The sequence below is a fragment of the Lycorma delicatula genome, chromosome 12 (assembly GCF_047948215.1).
Source record: "Lycorma delicatula isolate Av1 chromosome 12, ASM4794821v1, whole genome shotgun sequence".
NCBI classification, from domain to species: domain Eukaryota; kingdom Metazoa; phylum Arthropoda; class Insecta; order Hemiptera; family Fulgoridae; genus Lycorma; species Lycorma delicatula.
The window spans coordinates 56070472-56096585 of NC_134466.1; the positions used below are offsets into that span (position 1 = coordinate 56070472).

Here is a 26114-nt window from a genome sequence, read left to right on the forward strand (position 1 = left end):
GCATTATTTCACTGCTGCAAGTAGTTAAAAATTGAAGAACTGTAAGATATTACTCAAAATAAAAAATTTCTGTTTATTCTTATGAATAAAACGGTTTTTAACAAAACGACACTTGTATCAAAAAAAGTAAGACGCTACATTTCTGTTACCAAAATCTGTTATTAATTTAGAATTTTCTTTAAAAAAAATACATGTTAAATATATGCAATAGACAATAGATATTCAATAATGGATAATAAACAATATTAAGCATTCCATATAATAAGAAAAAAAAGAAAAAAATATTACAAAACTCTTATTTGCCCAGTTTCATTTATTAAACAGCGAATTATCATAAGAATTGTATTATTTCTGTAAATGTGATATCTGTTACATACAAATAAAATCGGACCGGTAAGAGTTTTGTAACATATTTTTCTTTTTTTTTGCTTATTATATTGAACGGTTAAACATTGTTTATTATCTATTATTGTATATTTACTATCTATTACATATATTTAACATGTATTTTTTTTAAAGAAAATTCTTAATTAATTACAAAAGTTGATAATAGAAATGTAGTGTCTTACTTTTTTGATATCAGTATAGTTTTGTTATAAACAGTTTTATTTATATTACAGAAACTTTTGTTTTTTGAGTGGAAGAAATGATATCTGCAAGACTTACCATACGGTTTGCAATTTCATTGTAATTTTTTTAGATATCACTGCATTTTGTTAGATTATTCTTTTATTTTTTTATGAATTACTGTTTTTTTATCTTATAGACTTTTTATTAAAATTTATTGCCTTAGAAGAAACAAATTGAATTTCACTGCCAATTTTTGTGTTGATAGTCATATCATTCACTTCATACCGTATTTTTTATTTTTTAATAAAACTAATATAATTACCTTTTTTGAATCGAAAATCAGTGATGTAATACTGCACTTATTTGTTTTGCAAGTGACCCCTCGATTTTTACGGTTAAATTTAACCAATTGAATTTATTTCTGTTTTATTTATTCTTTTTTTAATAAAACTAGTATAATCTCTTTTAAACTAATACTTTTATATATATATTTTTTTAAAAGAAGTGATGGATTTAAAAAAATTGTTTCTTCTTCAGTACTGTCATTTACATAACATCAATTACTATTAAAACTATTTATAGTGTATTATTTATTATTCAAGCACATTATTAAGTTTTTGTACTCTACCTAGTACTTTCAAGTACTGCTATCTAGCGGTGCAATTCGTTAACGCACATTAAAAAAATTAATAAAATGACAATCGAGTCCCGCGGTTCATCAAAAAAACGTTGTCTAACAAAATCTGAGGTATTTTTTGAACGTATTCTTTATTACTAATCTAACTAAACTGAAATAAATTGTTTTCACATTTTCATTTCATTGTTAGGTTATATAATTTTAGAACTGTAAACGTAGTTCGTCGACTTCGTCACCTCTTACCGATGAAGTTCTAACGAACTCCGTAATCAAAAGTTCATCTTTCGATTCAAAGTGTCCACAGCTACAAAGTAATTAAGAAAATAATATCTAATTTTAAATCGTATATGTCTGTACAGTCACTTTTGACTATCTCTTTAGTTCGAGTAATATAAATTTAGTCGAGCTAACTGTACTGTGAAATTGTAAAATCACGTAGCATTATCGACTTATATCATGTCAATTATTTAGACGTTAATAAAACTAATGTCACTCAATTTTTTTATCCCTATTTGATAATTTCATTGTTTTTCTTGCATATCTTTACATTTTAATCTCTCTAAATATATTTATTGTCATATCACTTAATAAATACCTAAATGTTTCCTTAACATTTGTTTTAATTAAACACGATAATGACATAAAAAAATAGGATTCAGACAGACTTAAACAGTTACTTTCCACGTAAAACTTTATTTACTTGTAAAATACCAGAATGTGTTTAAATAATATCATTTTTGCGGCAACTTGTAGAGAAGTATTCTAGAAAAGAGATTTATAGTAGGCATTTGATTTGTATGGAAGTAATCAATTGTACACTAGACTGTTTTACATAAAGTAAAGAAGATAATGTTGTGGCAGTATTTTCGGTAGTTACGCGTTAACGGAAGGGCCATTCAGATATATTACAAATTTTAGTCTCTCAACTTCTATATCCGCTACCAAATTCCTTGTTAACTGAGATTTGTGATATCATTAAACCCAATTTCTTCTCAACGTTGCGTAAACGCAACAATATAAAAGTATGTGTGTAATTTTTACTTCCTTGTACGAAGTAAAGGAAGTATTGTGATATCAAAAAATGTCGGTTTTCAGATTTCAACGGAAATCCTCATTTTGACCATCCCTTAATCCATTTTTACTAGTTTCGGCATGACTTTCGTGCGTACATATATATCTCGCATAATTCAAAAACGGTTAGCCGTAGGATGTTAAAATTTTGGATTTAGGACTGTTGTATCATCTAGTTGAGCAGGTCCTCTTTTGATTGCAATCGACTCCACCAAAAAGTGTCCAAATAAAGCCCAAAATCAAAAATTATATTTTGGACTTTTTCTTAACTCCAGTAATAAGCTCTCATTGAGAGCTTTTCAACGATATATCATAAGTGGAACTTATTTTCATTGGTTCCAAAATTATAGCCAAATAAATTTTAATTAATGAAATATTTTGATTCTACAAGGGGAGGCACACCGGTTAGAATCAGACTTCATCTTTTTTTAACTTTTTTTTAATTTAAATATATTGATTTATTAATAATGATTAATCTCAAATCGTAACAATAAATTTATGATAAATAATAATTCAAAAATTACAATAAAAAGAAAAAATTTGCCAGATAGAATTTCAATCGCAGTTTTTTGGTTACTTCGATCAGAAAAAATTGAAAAACCTAACGTAAGTGACAGAAATTTACTTTTGTGACACTGCAGTAAAACGAGTTTACCAGACAATGTACGTAAAGAGAAAATTGACCGTATTATAGTCAGAAATGAAATTAATGCGAGACGAAGGTGTAAAGTGTTTTATAGTCAAGGTGTTTATATTTTTAAGAAATTACAGGTGATTTTACGTGTGGACTATTTTAAAAAATTTCACAAGGCAGTTGAAAATAAAATATTTGATCTTGACTTGACTTCAATAAAAAGTTGATAATGTGTTGATGGTAATAATTTTAAAAACAACTGGTTTTCTATCTTTTTTTATCATTTTTTTGTTTGTGAGCAAATCTATTTTAACGTAAGATTATTTATGACTATTCACAAAAATTAATTACAGTTTTTTTAAATAGACATTATTAATGAACATGATGTCAATATTACAAAAATAAAGAAAAGTAAAGATGTTTAAAATAAAATACATGTATTTTGAAATATTTGAAGCTTTTTTGATACCAGAAGCTATTATCAGTAAAATATAATTTTAATAAATTAACGTACTTGTATTTTTTAGGTCAAAAACAAAATACATTTTTAATAAATTTTGTCAGCTCACTTTCACAGTGTACAAATACGTTCCTCAGAGATGCCATGAAATCATCTGCCGATGATATTGTACAATATCGCTTCGAATATATCTTTTGAAAGTATTGTAACGTTTAGAAAATCATTCAGAATGAAGAAAGAGAGAAAATAAAGAAAAGAAGAATCCAGAAGAAACCAAAAAGAGGTTCTTTCTAGAAAAGGACATAAAGACATAAGTTGCAGACAACCCCCGTAACGGAAGACACCCGCCTTGTGTAGACTTCGGTCGCCATACCAACCCCCCCGTTTATAGCCTTGATGGGCTTTAACGGAAGTCGTCTTTTGAGCCTCTAACTGATTAGAGGCTCACAGACGCTACACCTCACAGTAATTAGCCAGACCTCGTTAGAATGCCACCGATGTAAATGCCTCGGTAGATATTTACATCAGTGAATTATGACTCAGCCTTCGCCGTAGGTTTCTTTCGGACATATTGACTGTCCTTATTCGTCGCCCTCTGAACTAGCTAACCTAGTTGGCGGAAGCACGGACCCCGCGCCAAGTTCTACATTTAATGAGCTGTTGTGAGTTAATGTATCATAATATTCGAGGTAAATTCATTAATAAACATACCACAAGAAATGTTGTTCGCAAAAACGGAATTTATAGCTAGTTCCCTCAGTGAAAACTAAACTTTATAATTTAAACCCTTAGCTTAGGAAGTTGTGTACAATGAAAATTAGTACGCTTGAACAAGCAAAGGATTGGTTGGGTGCTTGTACAGCAGGTCAGGAGATATAAATACTGCCCGGGGACCAGCGGAGGAAAGAATACTTTTGGAAGTTCGAATTCGGTGCAGTGTGCAATAAAAGAGATCACAGTAAGTGTTTGGTGATAAACGACTATTCCATTCTGGACAGTGGTTGAAAAGAAGCTGTCGATGAGTTATTTGTGAACAGAAGTGAAAGTGATTCTATCATTCATAAAGTGTAGGCTTCATTCTTTTGTGAACAGTAAAAGTAAATAATATTTGTCCAAATTGAATTAAACATATTCATTGATATTTTATTGTTAAATCAATATTAGTAATTATAAATTATATAAAGTAGTAAATCGAAACTAAATTTCAGTATTTATTACTTAATTGTTATTAAATTACTAACTTCGTTTTTAACTTGAATTATTTCGTTTTTGTATATTGTAAATTATTTAACACTAATAAATTGTATTTATAAAACATTTTTAGTGTGTTATCTATCAATATAATTATTGAATCGTGAACATGCAACAGTACATTTTTAAAGAGTTATATAAAACGATTGATTTCTAAAATTTAATACTATTTTAAAATTTATTTTGAAAGTAAATTGTGCTCTAAAATTCAGGCTTTTCTGTGTCTTGTGGCAGCCTGTGCGTGTTTCACTGCCGGTTCAAATATAATATTAGAGTAACGTATGTTTTAAATTCTATAGTATCTATATAAAATGATACGTGATGAAATAGTCTATAAGAGATTGAAAAATTATCAGTTTAATAATAAAATTAATTCAAAATTCTAACAAGTAAATTACAGCATTAAAATGAGTACAAAAGACAGCGTCTACGATCTTTTACGGTAAATAAAAAACTGCGCTTTATACAAGAGGCTGAAAAATTGGAAATCGGACGGCAGGAAGAAAATTTGACGTAGTTGAAAGCTGCACTCGAAACTGGCGTAAGAAGAAACAACTTCTGGTGAAAGACACTGGTAATAAAAGGGGGTTTCGTGGCTTAAAACCAAAATACACAGACGTAGAAAAAAAAATTGTATGACTTTCTTATGGAAAAAACGGAAATGCGGTTATGCTGTCACGAAAGAAATGTCAATCATATGCTCGTGAAATCGTTAAATCATTAAATAATGTTGGTTTTAAAGCAAGCCGTGGATGGATAACAAGATTTTTTCCACGAAATGATTTGTCAATAAGACGAAAGACGACCATTTCTCAACGACTTCCAGACGCTTATGAACAAAAAATATTACATTTCCACAAATACATAATACATTTTAAAAAAGATAAAGGCTAATTGCCTTCTCAAATAGGAAACGCTGATCAAACCTCCGTATATTTTGAAATACCGTTTGACAAAACCGTAAACAAAAAAGGTGAAAAAAGTGTTACGATTCGCACTGGTGGTAATGAAAAACAAACGTGTAGTGTTATGCTTTGCATTACTTTTGATGGATCAAAACTAACTCCGTACATTGTTTTTAAAAGAAAAACTCTTTCTACCGTACAGGTAAATGGAGTCATTATCAGAGCACAGGAATCAGGTTGGACGGACGAAACCTTAATTAATAGATCGGATCAGGTGTGTATGACAAAAGTGATCAGGAGATTTACTTAATAAAAAAAATACCGGTATAAATACCCCTTCTTTTACCTTTCCAATCTCTTATGTTAGGGATTAGTCTTCTAGTCCAATCCCCCACGTTTGAGCAAGCCCATGCATTCTGCCATTCCTGATCTATTAAAACTGCAACCTCATCTCTTGACAGTCCCGTAGATCTTAATGTACGCCCTTTGACTTGTAGATCAATAGGGGGGACTTCAGTCAGTATACACAGTGCATCATATGAAACAGTCTTGTACCCTGCAGCAACCCGTAGAAAGCAAGCCGATGAACGCTTCTAGTTTCATTTTGTTCCTCTGGATGTTCATAGCGTCTCCCCATACCGGGGCCGCATATAGTATCGCAGACGTAGTGGCTGCAGTTATCAACCTCCTAATCTCCATCCTTGGTGCACCGTGGTTATGAAATAGACCCCCTCAGAGCCTTGATAGTGGGGGTTACCCTCTTACTTATCATATCGACATGGTTCCCGAATTTTAGGCTTCTGTCCAGTATAACTCCAAGGTATTTTGCATTATTGACCTCTATAATTCGTTCTCCTCTAATGTCTAAGTTGATATTACTTATCCGTCTTCTTCCAGAGAAAATTATACCGCTAGATTTCGTAGGGGATATCTGCAGCAAGTTCCTTTCTAGCCATTCTTCTATTAGAATTAAAGCCCGATTGGCTTTTTCCTCTATGTTCCCGAACTCCTCATCTTCAACTAAAACCGCTAAATCATCAGCATACCCTACTACGAATACCCCCTCCGGGTAGTTCAGTCTGAAAACCCATCGTAAAAGATGTTCCAGAGGATGGGTCCAAGTACGGAACCCTGAGGGACACCTCCAAACATTTGGAATGTAGATTTCCCCTCTAGCGTTTTCACTTCAATATATCTTTGATGAAGGTATTGATTGATTTGATTAATCAGTTAATCGCTAATGTTCATTCCTTGTAATGCTTCAATTATTGATGGCCATGAAACAGATCCGAATGTGTTTATAATGTCTAACATTACCATTAAGGGGAATTTCCTGGTCCTCCTCGATCCTCTTCTGCTTGTTAATACCCAATTCATGACTCTATTTATCGCATTTTTTGTTGAATGAACTTTCCTGAGTGTTTCCTGGGTGTAGGCAGTCCCTCTCTTGGAGTTCTTCTCTCAGCCTGGCTGCTATTAATCTTTCAGTGACGTTGCCCATGTTATTTATGAGACTGATTGGTCTGTAATCTCCTTGTCCGTTGTTTGTTCCTGCTTTGGGGAGGAATACTGTCCTGGATGCTTTCCAGCAATCAGGAAAAGTGCAGTTTTGCAGACCATAACTGGCTATGTCTACCATTTCCCAGGGAATAATCTTTGCCAGTCCTTTAATAACGGCAGCCGGTATTCCGTCCGGTTCTGGACTTTTTTTATGATTCAGTTTTTTAATTGCCTCCACGACTTCCTGTTGTGTGAATCTGCCACCTTCACATCTCATCACTTCTCTATTAGCAGACTCCTCTCTAGGGAACAAGGCTCTTACTTGTTGTGCCGATATTTCGTTACTTAATGTCGGCACATGTCTACCCAAACGTTTGGTTATGATCCTGAATGCCTTCCCCCAGGGGTCGGCATCTAGATCATCACACAGCTCCTGCCATTTTCTTTTCTTGGATTGTTTTAGTTAAGTTTCTTCCTGGCATTCCTGTATTCTTCTACGGCTAGGCGACCTTCTTCTTGCATGCCCGTTCAGGCTCGTAGTCGCTGGGCTATTCTCTTTTTCCTCTGCATTATTCTCCTTTGATCCTCGATATCACTAGACCACCAATAAACCGGATGACGTCTGTTGGTATTCTTTGGTATATTGGCTATTTCGTCTTTAATTATATTTTATATTAAATATCTCCGGATCTCTCCGCGCACAACTCATGATCTTATTTGACGCTTCCCTAGTTACACGGTGAATCTGATAATCTATCAGCCTATGGTTGATGTTTATCTGCATTACTCTTGAAGGATGGTCTCTAATGGTAATCGAAACAGCCTTGTGGTCACTTCCAGTCTCTTTATTAAGCACTGAGAAATCAATTGTGTCGATACGCATTCTACTATCTATTATTACCAGGTCGATAATCGATTCGTGCCCCCTAGCGTTATTCTGTGGCTGCTCCATCATTCACACAAATCGCACCTGTAACCTCCAGTAGATCTTCTAGGATTTTTCCTCTGGCGTTAGAAGAAGCAGCCCCAGCCAGGGCGGTTCTGCAATTGAAATCTCCTACCACTATTGCTCTCTTACGGGACCGCATCATGATTTGTAGATTAAATATTCAGTGTTGAAAAAACCCCAGAGCGCAGTTTGGGCTGATGTATACCCCAATGATTACTATGTCACGCAGCTCTATAGCCACAATACCCTCATTTCTGTAGTATAGGCTATAGTCTATATTACCTACAATCCCCCTGATAGCCACATCCCCGTTTCTATCTGGTACCCATTGACCTCTAGCCACTGAATTTACATTAGGTTCAGTGGCTACCAGGAAGTTGTAGTTGCCCCTTGTGGCAATCTCTGTAGACAGGTCGCATGATAATAATAAACTTCTATTGTTATTTATTAAGAGTATCTTACTCATGATACCTATTGCAATCCAAACTGCTAGTTCTATGTGTCATGCTTCTGCAGTCTAGACATTTTGTTGCTTCTCTGCAGTCTTTAATCACATGGCCCGATTTCCCGCAGTTGAAGCACAAGTCAGAACGATCCGGTCCTTTGCAGTCTCTACTACCATGCCCGGTCCCCCAGCAACGGTAGCATTTCTCATTTTCCGTTCTAATATACACTCTACTGCTCACCCAGCGGACTCTCAGTCTAGATGCAATGAGTTTTGTCGCTCCCCTATGGGTGGTAATGACAGTGGCATTTTTGGTATTCCCATATGCTTCTCTTTGAGATGTTACCTGAAAACTTTCTTCTATGCCAATTACCTTTTCCACCGCCTCTTTGACCTCTTGTTCCGTGGTATCACAGAGCATGTCTTTCACATGTACCACCGTTTTACGAACCCCTTTTGTCCTGATGTCTACCTGGAGTTCCTCTGCCCTGTTCTAAAGTAACAAAGAGAACTCTCCTGCTTTTTGCGACCCGCTTATTCTAACCTCTAATTGTTGATCTCTGCCTTTTCTAATAGACAGTATCTCCCAGACTTCTTCTGCTTTGATTTTTTCTTTCATGGTCTTTAGGAGGTCTGCGTATGACTTTCCTGGCGTTTTAACGACTACCGTTTTGTTCCCAACAACCGGTGCCGTTCCTCGTCTCGCCGATGCTGATCTAGACCTTGCTCTCACCTGATCACCCAGGTTAGGAAGCACCATTCTAGGGAGGGTTTTGCCCTTTCTCATTAAATATATTACAATTTTCTTAATTAATATTCCAGCCGGACCGGTGGGCATTACGAAAAAGGAGGACTCTAATTTTCCAACCACCCTTCTGAGTGCCTTTATTACATGGATCGCCATAGCCTTGTCTCCACTACCAGAATCGTAAATGACTGTATATTTTGTTCCTCCCGTGGTTATTTTCATATAACATGGTGTTGTCATCCAGAATTGTGGAATCTTGCAAAATCGTTGCACCCGGTCTCGCCTCTGCGTACTTACTGTTGGGCCTCTAACCATTTAAGTCCACGAAGTGGCAACTGTCGTCTCCAGGTCTTAAAACACTTACCTGAGTCAGCCGGTTCGTCACCCATGTGGACCACCTAGTTGGTAATCGGTCGATGAGTTGTTCATCTGATAAGTCGACGTCAAGTATGTTGGACATTTCACTTTTATAGTGACCCTCGGTCTGTGTGCTCTGGTTTGTCACATCCGGTGACTCTTCGTTGAGTCTCAGTAGTTCCTAATAAATGTCTGTCAATTCTCTTTCGTGTGCTTTAATTGCTGTTGCACTCGCCTTACCAGTCACTTGTTTCAGTTGAACCAATGCATTCCCTAACTTGTAAGTGACTTCTTTTAACGTAAGAGGGGGGTCTCCTCCTACTATGACGAGCCGGCTCTTGCTCTTTCAGCCGCTCTCCCCTCAACGGTTTTCCATTTTATCTTATCTTGACTAGCTACACTGATGTCCATACCATCGGTTTCTTCTGTAGTGTTTTCCTTCTTTCCAGTATTCCTTCGCGAGGGTCCAGCCTCTTGCGAGGCTGTATCTTCAACGGGCAGCGAGCCACGTCGTCTCATACCTTGGATTTGGTATCAGGGTGCGATTCCGCATCCAACGATACCCCACACGGTCGGGTGCCCCAAAAAGAAAATTTTGGGTAGGTGAGGGGTGGGAGGTAAAATGTATCTAACCGAAAATATGATCCAAAATTTTTGGGGGGAAGGGGGTCAAAGGGTAGGGAAATTTTTGGATCGGATAGATCTCAAGGAAGTTTGGTTCTATTGTTAAAATTACAGGAAATATGGAGGATAAGGATTTGCCCGTATAAAGTATGTCTCAACGCCTAGAAAAATTCTTATAGTATAAATTCTACGAAAAATTTTACAAATCCTTGTTTACTTTTTTTACTAGTGACGTAACAGACAAGACAAAGCTTGCCGTTTCACTTAGAAAATTTTACTCTATATTAGTTAATAAGTATAACTTTAAAGTTCTAAAAATACTATTTCAAAATGGTTTTTAACTCACTGTATTGAATTAAATTGACACGTAATGACTCACAATGATTATTACACCACTTAACTGTTCTCCAAAAAGTAAAAAAGAACAGTAAACACTTCACTTCATTCAAATATTTGTTTCTTTTTTTTTAAAACTCTAATAACTTTAGTTATCCACATCCAAAACTCATAAAAAAGTATACACTTGTCCGTTATCCTTACCTCGAAAGTTTACAATGTCCTGTTCCAATTAAATAACCAAAAATCCAACTGAAAAAGCACAAGATCGCGGAGCTCAGAAAACACGTCTACACGCATTGTCATCCACAACTGTACAGTTGTGGATAACTGGTAACGTTATGAACAAGTTGTGGATGAACTGGTAACCGTTCAAAACTGCATTAAAACAACTGTACAGTAAATGGATGGCTGATGAAAATTTCTTTCTCACGCCTGCAGGAAGAATCAAACGCCCAGATTTGTGTTTGGTTAAAAGATGCTTGGCAAGGTATTTCCACGGAATTAGTAAGGAAAAGTTTTAAAAAATGCGGAATATTTAATGAAATGGTAGTGAAGACGATGGTAGTAAACCTTTGGCAATGTTTTATAAGTTTTACAGTTTGTTTTTCGCCCTAGCAGCATACATTTCAATCGATTTAAAAAGTTATTTATTTTTATTCTAAAATTTTAACCACATCCTTTAATTTAGAGTAAACGCAAAAAAAGTATTATTTGTAATAATTAAGAATATTATATGTTAATAATGCTATAAATATCCATAACTAATTATCATTTAATAATTTTTCAGTTGGTATGGGATGAAATCAAAGACATTTTTCGTAAGGTAAGCGATATTTAAAAAAAATTATAAGTACATAATTGACACTATTAATTTTCTGTTATAAAAAATATTTATCAGGAGTCCCCTAAAAACATATAAATTTCATATGAATTCATAAACAATGTACATTCTACAAGTTAAAGCAAACATTTTATAAAAACTTGTGTCTACGTTCTATTTTTTAGTTAACACGAAAAGATTTGGCTAAATTTACGATCGAGGAAAATCTGTATTTCTGGGTAAAATAATATGATTATTATTTAATCAAAAATTTAATTATTAATTATTTAATAATTTGTTTATTTATTTAATTATTAATTTATTTATTAATTATTTAATCAAAATTTAATTTGACTGAACAAATTTTAAAAGTCTTCGCACAGTTTTATTGTAATTAATACTGAACAATTTTTTTTTTTTTGGAACTCAGTAAATAGCAGTAAAAATACGTCTGTGATTTGTTGAAAACAACTATTAAAAAACGAAAAATAAAAATACCGAATAAAAAAATTCCATGTTAGTTGGGTTTTTTTTGTTGTAAATTTATATTGATAACAATAAGAAATAAATATAATAAATAATTATAAAAACAAATACACCTAACCTTACCTGTCATTTGGTTCATCCATTTCCGATTAGTCTTATGGCCGATTAAAAAAAAATCTGTAAAATATAATTGCGAAACAACCACTGTGGGACTCATCTCTTAAAATTCTTCAGTCAAATTTAACGTCGTGTGAAGTTTTATCCAATTAATAATGACTATAGAAATAACGTATTTTGGAACGTCTATTATCGATGAGGATTAAGTACCGTACTTCGATGGATAATATACTACAATCTTCAATGATATAATAATAGAATAAAAAAATATGTGTGCTCAAGACCGCACGGCCGAAGTGAAAACTTGTGTGGGATCGCAATCGTTTCGAATTACTCTTTACTCTCTCCTGAAAATCTGTGTTTTTAGGTGAAAATAAAGAAGAATAGGAATTTTCCATTTAGAACTAAGTGCACAGCAATCATTTAAAAGTAATGAAAGGATCGATTCTTATATTTCCTAGCCGTACCTCGACAAATTGAATTAGAAAAAGTTTCTTTTTTCATCTCTCAGTGTACTGAAGTATCAACCGTGCTCTAGTCGCCTTATATTCCTGTTGAATAAGAATTCTAATTATTTCATTTCTGTTTGTGTTTCAGGCCTGAAGAAACAGAAGTACGAATAATTAAGAAAACTGCCATCCCGTAGGTGATCATTTTTTAATGAATGTAGTTTGAAGTATAGACATAGAAAAGATTTTGATGAACTGTGTAATCCATGAATTATTAGGAACAAAAATTCAGCGAATAAAATACGAGTAATTACACATTTAATCGTCATTTATTCATTCAAAGCAGATTCGTAGTGGGTCATTAGTAAAGGGTTGCACATGAATAAAACATGAAGCAGTTTACCTAACGGAAAAGACTCCTGCGGGCAGCTGTAGGAAGCTAACCGAGAGATATAGCTGGTTACCATCCGGATTAAGGCTCCAAGCGTTTTAATCTGGACAGGTACTTGCTGGCATTCAGCGGCCTAGGCGTGGCAGCGAATTGCTGTATTTGACCAGATAAATTTAATTATTGATAGTCATATATGTTTTAGTAGTAGACGGGGTGCGCCTACCCATTTTAGTGATATATAAAAAGTGGGCGGTGGGACACGCAATCGAGTGATGTATAGTACCATGCTTATTCCGCTCACGCTTTTAGGTTAGCTCTAGGAGCTAGTTAGAACACTGGTCGCTAAATTGTTTCGAGGCTCAGTAGCCGTTTGTCGTACAGACTTTCAGTCTTACGTTTTAGGGTGACCGAATGGGGAGGTGGCGGGAGAAATGCCAAGTAAGCCAATGAATAAAACGTTTGAAGACGTTGCAGTGCAAGGCGTTTTGAAAACGTCTGAAGATGAAGAAATTGCAGTGCCGTATAACAATAATTGAGCTAGAATTTTCCTGAGATTCCCGATCTCGTTTAGGGTAGAAAACGTTCAACCCTGTCCTGTAGTCAAGTACCTATGAGGATGAAGCACTTGACCGTGTTCCCTCAGAAGGCCGAAAAAACAGCAGCCGGCTAATCGCCCACATCGGGAATCCCCGCATATCAAAGTGATTTCTCTGGGTTGCTCTCGAATGTATGATATGGAGCACCAAATTTCTCTCCCTTGCTCGAAAAGGGAAGTGCCTAGTAAAAAGAGTGCATATAGTTGTATCCTTATTGATATCTTACAAGTACAGGATCATCTCGGAGGATGTAGCTGGGGAAGTGGCCGGCCTTGCACTACTGGACTTCCTCGTTTGGAAGAAGGAGTTAATATACCAAAGGTAAGCAAAGCGGAGGCGGAGTAGCTTTGCTACTCCATTCTTCCTAGCTTGTGCGACAGATGGTATCAGTCGAAGATGGATCTATAGATTGACTCCAGGTTTGCCTTCAGAGATGACTGCATCCCAAGCACGGAGAACTGAGATACGAGTTGAATAAATTCTCTACCGGTGACGTTTGCTTCAAACAATACCTGTGTGGGTAGGTATTGAGACCGTCCTCTGAACTCGATTATTGAGAAAGGGAGGAAACTGAGAAAACATAGTGTTTGAGTGCTACTTGTTCTTGAAGCACAGAGAAGCAAGCCCCTCATTAACATCATAGGAACTTCTGTAGTACAAACGGACGTGGCACTCGGTGTCGGGTTGTTGATGTCAGTGCCGGCTCGTAACTAAAATTAGTGGGAGTGCTGCTACGGAACATTTTTTAGCCTTAGTTTTAAAATTGTGTAAAAGGAAACATGTACATAAAGAAAACTTATTCAGAAACCTGAAAAAAATCTTAAGAAAATAAATTCAAACATTTTTTATTTACTTTAATCCAAATTGTTACAGGTCAAGCTTGATCTATTCATTTAAAAATGAAACCATTTTCTTTTTTTGAAAAAAAAAATGAATCAAATAAAATAGCTGGAAAAAGGATAATAATCTAATTCTACCCTATTACATTCAAGTTTTTTAATTCAAGGTTTTTAAACACAACAGACGCGGAGTAAAAAAAAATCTACTTTCCATCGGCACGCCAGGGTCGGCAATTCGGCAATGCATGAGCGACAGCGCTCTCTCTCCCTCAAAGGCCCGCGTGAATCTTCCTATGTGCGCATGCGAACAAAATCCAAACCCTACACCGCTGGAAATTTGATTGTTTGTGCAATACGTTCAACCCTGTCCTCTCCGTTAATTTCTACTGCTTTGTACTGTTCGATTATTAATATTATGTTATGTGACATGTTTCTTTCTAAATATATGCTTTTATTAAAACTTAAATAAAATGATTTGATTTTTACTGAAAATAATGTACCTTTATTTAAAAAAAATATATATATATATTCTTAAGGGGCGGCATTACCGCTAGAGCCAGCGCTGTCACAGAGTATTGGTTTGCTTGGCATTTCTCCCGTCACCACCCCATTCGGTCACCCTAAAGATAAGACCATATGTCTGTGCCACAAACGTTAACTGAGGTCGGTTGAACAAAGCAGCCGCATAAAGGAACTCTCACACTGTCCGACAATGCGGTTCTCGCCACATTGACTCACCGTTTGTGAGTGGCCAATTTTCCCCTTGACCACTAAGTTCCAGGGCGGCCCGGTCTCTAGCCCTCCCAAGAGCAGGACATCCCAATCCCATAGGGGAAGACACCTGCCTAGTGACGTTCCTGTCACCCCCCCCCCCCCCGTTCCTTGCCGTTTAGGCTTTAACGGGAGTCGCCTATCGCCCTCTGACTTTTTACATCTCATAGTAATAATCCTGGTCTCGATGGGATGCCACCGATATAAATTTCTTGGTAGACATTTGCATCGGTGATTTAATAACTCAGCTTACTGCCTTCGCTGTAGGCCTCGTCCGTACATCTTGAATGTCCTACATTGTCTTCCTCTGAAATAGCTAACCCAGCTAGCGGAACCAAGAGCAGGACAGTCAAACACCAGGTGTTCATTTGACTAGACCGCCCCGCAAACGCACAGCTCATCAGCTTTATCTACTTTAGTAGGACTTGAACGCTGGAACTCTGTACTTCCAAATCAGCTGATTTGGGAAGATGCATTCACTGCTAGACCAACCCGGTGGGTTACTGTTCATCAGCTGCCAGGCGGAACCGTATGAGATATTGGTTTAAATTAACATGGTTGGTAAGCACCCGGTCACCTGTTGCCCTTAAAAACTAATTCAAGGCATACCATCCCTCCAGATCCTGAATAAATTTATACAAGGATCTTCCCTTAGTTATAGTGTAGCATTCCAGCCGCCATGCATCCATCTCGAGGCTCTGCAGCCTCTTCTGCAGGCAGGAGATGGGCAACTGAACGAAATTTAGATTCGGTGCATTGTGATCACCGTTAATTTTGTCATAGAGTATAATTGAGAAAACCATCTCTTGACACTAGCTTATTGTCTAATAAGATTATCCCATTAATTTCTAGTTTTTAACTGTTTTGTACTCTGCATTCTTTTCCAGTTTATCTCATAATTGTAAGTACCGATCACTTACCAATCCCTAACACTCTTTAAATTTTTATTTTTTTTATTTTAGTCTTTTAATTTTATTGATCTGAATTATTTTTAGTTGGATATATGATTTCATTTTTTCTTTCTTTCTAGAATAAATAAACATTCAACTTTATGGGAAAAGAGAGAATAACTGTTGTGTTTTTCAGTAATGACTTGAAATTCAGTTTTTTTTTTGGAATTACATATTCATATTATTATCACTGATGTCCGATTGTTCTCTCGTTTAAAGATACAGATCCTCTCTATGCGCCTTTCAGTTCGTTTACAATGACTCCTTCATAGTACATGCTTACTAACTTTAAGTTGCTATACTAACTTTATGTTTAATAATAAACATAGCTGATATATTTTAAGTATTTAGCTCATCTTTTCTCGAAGTTTTTAACTCCTTATTTTATTTCACTTTAACGATTTTTTATGAAAAAATTATTTCAATACTTTTGTTAAACCTTCGAAATAATAAATCTAATTTAATTCATCCTGGAAATAGGAGAATTAGATAATAAAGTCAGTGATAGTGGGTTCTAATTCATATACATATAAACTATTGATTATACTATGAGTACAGTCGTTTAATGGCAATTACAATTTTACATTAATCAATTGTAATTGAATGTATTAGTTAAATTTTTACTTGAATTAAATTTTTAAGACATTAAATATTTTAAACAATATATTAAATGAAAAACATATAAAAATATAATTATCATATTTCTGTTTAACACATCATGGACCTAAATTTTTGTGTTTAATGGTGAATAAAAATTATATAATTTACTAAGTTTTGTTTATTTTTATATTTGTTTGCAGATGTACTTTACGTGTAAACAAAGATGATAGGGCAGTGATGAATAATGTATTATTTTTATCTCCTACCTTAGATAAAAATTTAAAAGAAAAGTTAAAAGGATATTTTAATACGCATATAAAGTTTGAATTAAATTTTTCATACATATGTAAATTTGTTAGCCCTGTAAGTATACACTTATTCGAAGCACACATACGTAGCAATTAAAAAGGAAAAAATTATAAATGGAAATAGGAAAAAAGAAATATAAACTATAAAAAATAAATTATTTGTTTCAATCAGGTGCACACACACAAACACACACACACACACAAGCCGGCAAAGTTATGTAAATCTCTGACTACTGAGATCTTTGCCCTCGACAGACTGCTATGTGAGGAAATATAACTGCAACATTAAAATACATAACTATTCGTGTAAAGAACTATGTAAAAAAATATTCTACTTTTTGACTAAAATTTTGAGATATGGAACTGAAGGTGACCATATATTCTCACATTTTTAACTCACTGTGATGAAAATGAATTTGCATCAATGTTCCATACATAAAAACTGACAAATTTCATCTAAATTGGTTGAGATATCAATAAATAGAAAATTAAAAAAATAAAAATTAATAAAAATCAACAAAAAAAGACATACGAATTTATGTATCTTTCCGAAAATTATTAATGCTAAAATTATAGATAGTTTTTTTTTTTTGAATGTCAAAACCTGTCAAAACCCTGAGATGTAAGACTTACCCGATTATCATACTTTCACTTGTGTAGTATAATTTATTAAGAAAGCATTAAACGATTTGAATGACAGAAAGGCTCCTGGAATAGACGGAATACCTGCAGAATTACTGCGTAGTGCAGCTGAGGAAGCGATTGATAGATTATACAAACTGGTGTGTAATAATTATGATAAAGGGGAAGTTCCGTCAGACTTCAAAAAAAGTGTTATAGTCATGATACCAAAGAAAGCAGGAGCAGATAAATGTGAAGAATACAGAACAATTAGTTTAACTAGTCATGCATCAAAAATCTTAACTAGAACTCTATACAGAAGAATTGAGAGGAGAGTGGAATAAATGTTAGAAGACAATTTGGTTTCAGGAAAAGTATAGGGGCAAGGAAAGCAATTTTAGGCCTCAGATTAATAGTAGAAGGAAGATTAAAGAAAAAGAAACCAACATACTTGTCATTTATAGACCTAGAAAAGGCGTTCGATAACGTAGATTGGAATAAAATGTTCAGGATTATAAAAAAATTAGGTTTCAAATACAGAGATAGAATAACAATTGCTAACATTTACAGGAACCTAACATCAACAGTAATAATTGAAGAAGAAGAAGAAGAATAAGAAGAAACAATGAATGGCATGGATGAAGTCCTACGCAAGTACTATCGCATGAAAATAAACAAGCACAAAAGTAATGAAATGTAGTAGAAATAACAAAGATGGGCCACTGAATGTGAAAATAGGAAGAGAAAAGATTATGGAGGTAGAAGAATTTTGTTATTTGGGAAATAGAATTATTAAAGATGGACGAAGCAGGAGCGATATAAAATGCCGAATAGCAGAGGCGAAACGAGCTTTCAGTCAGAAATATAATTTGTTTAGTTCAAAAATTAATTTAAATGTCAGGAAAAGATTTTTGAAAGTACACCTTTGGTGTGTTGCTTTATAAGGAAGTGAAACTTGGACGATCGGAGTATCTGAGAAGAAAAGATTAGAAGCTTTTGAAATGCGGTGCTATAGGAGAATGTTAAAAATCAGATGGGTGGATAAAGTGACAAATGAAGAGGTGATGCAGCAAATAGATGAAAGAAGCATTTGGAAAGATATAGCTAAAAGAAGAGACAGACTTATAGGCCACATATTAAGGCATCCTGAAATAGTCGCTTTAATATTGGAGGGACTGGTAGAAGGAAAACAATTGTATAGGCAGGCAACGTTTGGAATATGTAAAACAAATTGTTAGGGATGTAGGGGGTATACCGTAATAAAACGACTAGCACTAGATAGGGAATCTTGGAGAGCTGCATCAAACCAGTCAAATAACTGAAGGCAAAAAAAAGTATAATTTAATAATAAATTCCTTTATTACAGTTGTATTATTGTTATGACTTATATACTTTTCTTTCTTTTTCCTGTTTAGCCTCCGGTAATAATCTTTCAGATAATACTTCAGCGAATGATATGTATAGTGTAGTCTTGTACAGTCTCAGTGTTCGACCATTCCTGAAATGTGAGGTTAATTGAAACCCAAACACCAAAAAACACCGGTATCCACGATCTAGTAGTATTCAAATCCGTGCAAAAATAACTGAATTTACTAGGACTTGAACTCTGGAACTCTAGACTTCCAAACCAGCTGATTTAGGCAGACGCATTCACCACTTGACAAAGCCGGTGGGATATGACTTGTATACTGTTACAGCTGAACAATTCAAGTATATAGTTAGGAAATTAAAAATATTAAAAGTTGTAGATATACTATCTGTCAAAGCCAAGACTGTTCTTAACTGGACAGTGCAGTGTATGTCAAAATTTTGACAATCATTACCACCAATTTACGTTAAAAATTTTACATGTTAAAACACGTACATGTTTTTACATTACACGTTAAAAACTTTTCTGACGTGATATCATTTAATTAAAATCACAGACTCCACGCCATTTAAGTACAGTGAAATATTTTTATGTAACTTTTCACCATAATAATGCACCTACTCACACTGCACGACTTGTTCGTGAATTTTTGGCTCCTCTAAATGTATCTTATAAATTTAATCTTCTAAATTAGAGCTTACTGAGTTAGCCTCTCTTATTGGAGAAGATTTCCAAACACAGAACCGGGATACCTCAAATAACAAAAAAATTAAAGGGGTGCAACCGTAGTTCTAGATATCTGAAACAAACACATTGCTCGCCGAATCTTGGATTGGCTGATTTATTGAAGGCAAGAATTTAATTTTAATTGTGTAATTTCTCTATTCTCATCAAGCTCGTTAAAATGTTATATCCATCTGACAATTGGTTCCACTTGACATTTTTTTAATTGACCCATCCCCAGCCTCCCAAAAAATCAAAAACTGTGAAATGTACGTTCACTGAAGTAGCCTTTCAGTATTAGGAGAAATGTCGCAAACCGCATCCAATTATCTCAATTTTAAAAAAGTTACAGAGGGATGTAAGTTACTTTTCAGCCATCCAGTAAATAAATACTAACAAGAGAATACGGTTGGTGACCGAGTAGCCAGCAGCTACACCCAAGTGAGTACTAACGTTTGAGTATTGATATCACCCAATAGCTCAAAGAAGCTGTAAATATTGTTTCCAGAAAACATTTATTTGATCAAGTGGATAAAAAAATATAATTTCTGTACCTTTATTATGCACATGAGTCATTAACTGACTTCACTGTACAATTTGTGCAGTCAAGTAATATTAAAATTTATGCAAGTATAAATGATTAATATATGTTTGTCAATCATTTAATTTTTTTTCAAATCAGTGAATTCACTGATTACTAAAGCTTGCATTTTTCACCCTTTTTCCATTGAAAATTCGACTTAATCCTACCTTAATTTTTGTGACATGAGTTTAGAACACCTCAAACCTAAAATGATGTGAACTACAATTTTATAATAGCTTTATATTTCATGTATAAACTTATATATTTATTATTTAAAAAATTGCAGTAACACTGAGGCAATATATGCTTGCATCTGGTGATGTTGACATAATATTCATACAGTCATTTATTAATGTTTAATATGCAACTGCATCTGTCGTTACTTTATTTGTAAATAAACTAATAATATTATTGCCACTATGTTGGAAGCTACGGTGTTTGGGGAGACATTTGCTTTGTGTCTCTAAATAGGAGCACCGCTTCCTAATTTTCTTAGCAGAGTCCATGCATGACAACTCGAGGTCTGAAAGTTCAGGCTTCAACCGTTTCTGACCATTTCTGTTGTTTTGCAGCGTCGAGGTTATGGAGAAGTGTCTTTCAGCTCTTGATCACCCGTTTCAAGGAAGCTTCGGTAGAGAATTTCGCTGTTTTGGGACCACCCTGGGATATAATCTCTGCGAAGCCATCTAGGGATGTACTTCTTTGCGGTACTTGTTACTGCTGCTATAAATCTGCTATAGCTTTTGCTAATTGATGGTATCCAGCCTAGGCATTTATCCAGATCCCTATAAATATTTTTCCAATTAGCCTTTTTGAAGTTCATTCTAAGATGGGTTACTGAAGTCACGAGTGAAATTTTGCTACCTGCCTCTACAATGACTGGACGGTATTTGCAGTGGGGAAAGTCGCAGAGAACTTTACTGGTGACTAGCAGCAGCCAACTTTTGCAATCAGTTGAGGCAAAACATAGATAGGGTTATACTCCTGCCTCCAAGCCGCTGATTTAAAAGCAAATCGGTCTTTAGCATCAAAGACAAGACTTAGATTCTCATCCTCAGCCCATCTCACCAGAGCCTCCCCATCCCTACCACAATCCTTATACTTCCATTGCTCGTGGTGGCTTTTAAAATCATCCACGTATAACACAGGTTGAAGTTGTATTTGGATTACTGTGGTCAGACAGATGGTGGTTTATAGAGATATTGGACACTATTATACTTCCAATTTTAACTACCACATTATGAATTTCATTGCCTGTGGAGGTGGAAATGAGAGTAGCGTTTTCTATATCGCATCTAATGTAAGTAGCATCATTATCCATTATGGTATGTGACACCAAGTAATTCATATCCTGGTATTTTGCCCCTTTTCCCTAATTGTTCCTCACTGTTACAATGTGTTCCCTGGATTGCAACCACATCAATATTGTTATTCTTCAGCAGTTTTGATAAATACTAGCTCTTAGAATAACTTATGTCTTCCATATTTATGTCGTAAATTCGGACCGTAGGTCCAAGATTTCTTGTCGGCAAGATCTCAGAAGGACAGTTGGGTATATCTAGTGACATGGCCTGCAGTTCGTATTATTGTAGACTTGTGTCTGCATGGTCAGGAGAACCTATCTTCTTGGTTTGTCTGACTGCCAGTATCTGCTAGCTCATTTAGTGTTACCGAGGGTGCACCATGTGGAGGCGAACTAGCTTTACACCCCTATTTTTGGTAGAAATAGGTATGAATGAGTTTGCCTTGGAAAAATTCCATATTCGATGAGAAAGATAATTTAATATGTTAAAATTACTGTATATATCTATTTTCATCGTAGTGTTATTTGAGTAGTATTTTAAATTCTTCTTTATTAAGAACAAATAAATTTTATTTTATTTTTATCTCTAAAATGCAAATATTAAACAGCTGACTACTTTTTAATATTACTAATTTTAGTTTATCTTTCGTCTGTTTATTTTATTTTATTACTTCATCTTACAAGGAGTATTTAGTAAACATTCATTGAATTGAGGGTTTACTTGAATAGTTTACATAATTTTACATGTTACAAAATTCAAGGGACGTGCAACTAATTTTTCATGAAGCTCAAACCAGTCCTGAGTTGACTCCTTAGTATGTAACACTCTTTTTTATTCTATAAAAGGTTTTCTTCAAAAAAATCCATTATTAATTTCTAAGATGATTATATTTCAGGAATTATTAAATTCCAAGCATATACTTGTATTTGAGGTGGTCAATTATTCATCATTAATGGGCTGTTTCTATCCTGATAAATTTATCCAAATTTCTGGAAGAAATTATTGATTAAATAGATGACTACTGCTTGAAGAGTGAATTCTTTTGGATGAGCTTGTTTTGTAGTCAATGGGGAAAAGGAGATTTGGCCCCTTATCTACAATCCACTGTTTCCTGACCTGTGATCATTTCTCATTTTAGTGTTCAGCTAGATGCCTCTTTGATCCATTCCACGGACACTATGAGGATTGGCTTGAATTAATGTATCACTGCTATTTTTGGGATTTGATTAGTATATAAAAATGTTTTATATACTTTCACTATGGAATCTTTAATCCTGTTTGGTAACTGTACTATCTCTGTACAAACCCTACTTAACACACAATACATATATATGTTGTGTGTGTTGGTGTGCTATTTAGACATAACTTGGGTATATGCAGTTATTAAATTACCAGATCAAATGTAAATTTCTCTGTTTAGTCTCTGGAACCACCATAAGAAGGCTAAACTTCAGAGGATAAATGAGTATGATATGTATGAATATAAATAAAGTTTAGTCTTGTACAGTATCAGATTGACCATTCTTGAGATGTGTGGTTAATTGAAACCCAACCACCAAAGAACATCGTTATACATAATCTAGTATTCAAATCCTCATAAAAGTAACTGCCTTTGCTAGGATTTGAACCTTAGAACTCTTGACTTCAAAATCAGCTGATTTGCAATGGTGAGTTCACCACTAGACCAACCCATGGTGGGTAACATCAAATGCCCCTACTATTTAAAAATATATTTATCTAATATATTCCATGACAATTAATTTTTTTTAGGTACCTAATATAATATCTTAATTAATGTTTATGTAAATATCCTTTAATTATGTATTTCTAATATATAAAACTGTTCAGTTACAGGCCTTTAAAGGTGCAAACAGAAAAATATGGCAATACAAATTATTAAACTTCACCGTCAGTGGTTATCAGTTACAATATTTTTATTCCTTACAACCTACATGTGTTGGTCTTACATACTGTTTAAAACATCAAATAATTAATCATAATGTAAGTAATGAGGTATCTGATTATCCTTCTCCTCACGTTTAATAGCATTAAACAAAAATTTTACTTGTAATGATTTACATTGTATATTTCGTCTAACAAAATTTAAAAAAGAATTCCTAATCCGTTAATTATTTTATTTAGATAGTACAAACAATATATGTTAATGGTCACTGCTATTAAAAAACAATTAAATTTTTTTCCATCTTAACTGTTGTATATTGTTCAGGTGAAAAATTTATGTGATAAATAAAGTTTAAAATCAGCTATAATTTTGGTACAAACTTGCAGCCATTGCAATTTTTTTTATTTTATAAAAAGGTTTTCTTCAAAAAAATCCAATATAAAATTCGAAGACGATTATATTTATTAAATTACAAATTATTAAATTCCAAGCTATAGAATCATATTTCAAATTGACCAGACAGTTGGACCATTTGACCACAACTAATCAACTTACAGGAATTCTGTTCTTCAGAAGTTCATGAATGAGAATGGATATAATCAATGTGGCAGGGTGCTAAATTGCTGGAATATGATGTTAAATTTTAAATGTTGAAGCTGTGGACAGGCAAAATTTTCCAATTTATCGAGGTAAGTCTTCATAAAAGAAAAATGGAACGATCAACCATAGTAATTTGTCACACATCGCAAACACTAATTTTTGGAATATCCCGATCATGCTCAGCATTGAAAACCCAGTCATTAGAGAAAATAGAAGAGCAGATATGAAGGTATAAGGGGCAAGAATACAAAAGATAAACTAATTTATAGATTTTATAAAAGAGTTGTTCAGGCAGAGGTAAGTGCCTTCAGATTTTAAACTGTTTATAAAGCATACCAGTCACTTATCTTGATATATGAATCTGGAACATAGATTCTAATAAATAGTAAAGATAGAAGTAAGATACAAATACCAAAACAAAATTTTTGAGGAGTGTAATCAGGAAAAGTTGCATAAACTTTCATTTTTTGGTTCAAATCATGATCCCCAATGCCGATATTGTCACTGTAAGAATAATTTGAAAAATATTTCATGGAAACTGGTTCTGGAGATATTATGCAGCATTCTGAAAATAGAGTGGCAGCAATTAAAAAAAATACCATGTTATCACATACACTCCTCACGGAGTAATCAATTTACTCACGGAGTAATCAAAAGCGCAGAGCATTATTATGCCATATTCTCCAATGAAATTTTTAACTCTAAATGATGAGAAAAAGAATTTCACCCCATTGAAAAATTCTTAAAAACCAATTACATTGAAACAGAATATAGATGATCCTATATCATATAAGAAAGTTTACTATTTGCTACCTTTACATTATCAATTATTCAGGATTTGCAAAAAACTCTAACAATTTTCTACAATTTAAATCTTTTATTAGTATCAAAAACATTAATTTACTGTATTGTTTCTTCACAAGTGACTGATTATTACCTATTTTCCCTGAACATATGGCAGAAATATTACAATACTCTAAATTATAAGAAATATAATTCATTAATTTGTATATTACTTCATTTATTTGAGTTTTGTTTAATTTTAGGAATTTCCTGTGGAGGGATCCTTTTTTCACAAGATTGATAGTGCAAAAAACCAATGATACATTAAGTGTTATAAATGCTGTTGATGATTGATTCTGTTTAGTAGTAGAACCTAATATCCTACAGCTGTTATCCAAAAAAAAATTTAAAAGAAGATAAATTAAATATGTAATTTTACAACAAATAAAATATAATAAAAAAGTAATTGAGACTGCTCTATTAACTATCCTTTTACTGTTTCTTTCTTATTTTACTTTTTTATTTTAATTCCGAAGCAAAAAACAAAGCACCCTGAGAAATTTACAATATAATGTATTCACTGAACCACATGCTTCTGCTGAATCACTAGCAGCATTGCCAAAACACTGTAAGCAGCATAAATTTACAGACTAAAGGTATAACCTTTGAATATTTTATAAAAAAAAGAATATGTTTCTATCACAATGAATTCTTTGAATTTTGATAGTTAATGATTCATTTATGATTTTTACTCATTAATCTATGATAGAAAAAAAAATATCTATTTAAACAAGAAATCTTCTCAAAAGTATCCAAGGACAATATCTATGGTTTATGAAAAGCATTCTTTGTTTATTTTCAAACCGGTTTCAAATGTCATTTTATTTCTCTATATGGCCATTGAAACTGATTCCTATTTATTTTTGTAAATATATTTTATTTCTGTTCTTTTTGCTAATATTTTAAGTAGTTTGTTGTAATATGGATGTTTTTTATCTTGTATTTATTATTTGTAACCATTAATTAAATCAGATTTACTAATAATCTCTGTTTAATATAAATTATCGCATTAATTTTTACCAAGTTTGAGATGAGCCATTCTCTGTGTTTTCTTTAGTTATTTTTTTCTTTTGTTAAATTTAAATGAAATGGGGGGATAACTAAGAGAGTATGAATAGCATATGTGTGTTTATATATATATATATATATATTTAATATAAATCAACTTGACCCAATCAACTACATAATTATGAAATATCTTTCCTTATTTTTTTGTTTTTCTACAAGAGTACTTTCACGGGATCCTGTTTCATCAGTTGTAGGTAAAGTACTTTGTATATTAAACAAAAAATATTAAAAGATTATAGATATTAAAAAATAAAAAAAGTTTTTTTTAAAAGATTACAATACA

At 33.7% G+C, this 26114-nt stretch overlaps 1 protein-coding gene across 8 annotated transcripts in view; it reads left to right on the forward strand.

Annotated features, from left to right (window-relative positions):
• The window catches only part of LOC142332852 (uncharacterized), a 68992-nt gene extending 43823 nt beyond the window's left edge, over positions 1-25169 (forward strand). For 6 of the 8 annotated variants that reach the window (XM_075379505.1, XM_075379506.1, XM_075379509.1 and 3 more), the window contains 5 exons: positions 11278-11313; positions 12511-12555; positions 16710-16872; positions 23266-23418; positions 24967-25169. In XM_075379505.1, coding sequence (XP_075235620.1) covers positions 11278-11313; positions 12511-12555; positions 16710-16872; positions 23266-23418; positions 24967-25023 — 454 coding nt within the window. In that variant the 3' untranslated portion in view covers positions 25024-25169. The remainder of the gene's footprint in view (positions 1-11277; positions 11314-12510; positions 12556-16709; positions 16873-23265; positions 23419-24966) is intronic. The other 2 variants (XR_012758410.1, XM_075379510.1) reach the window with 2 other exon arrangements.
• The last annotated feature ends 945 nt before the right edge of the window (positions 25170-26114 follow it).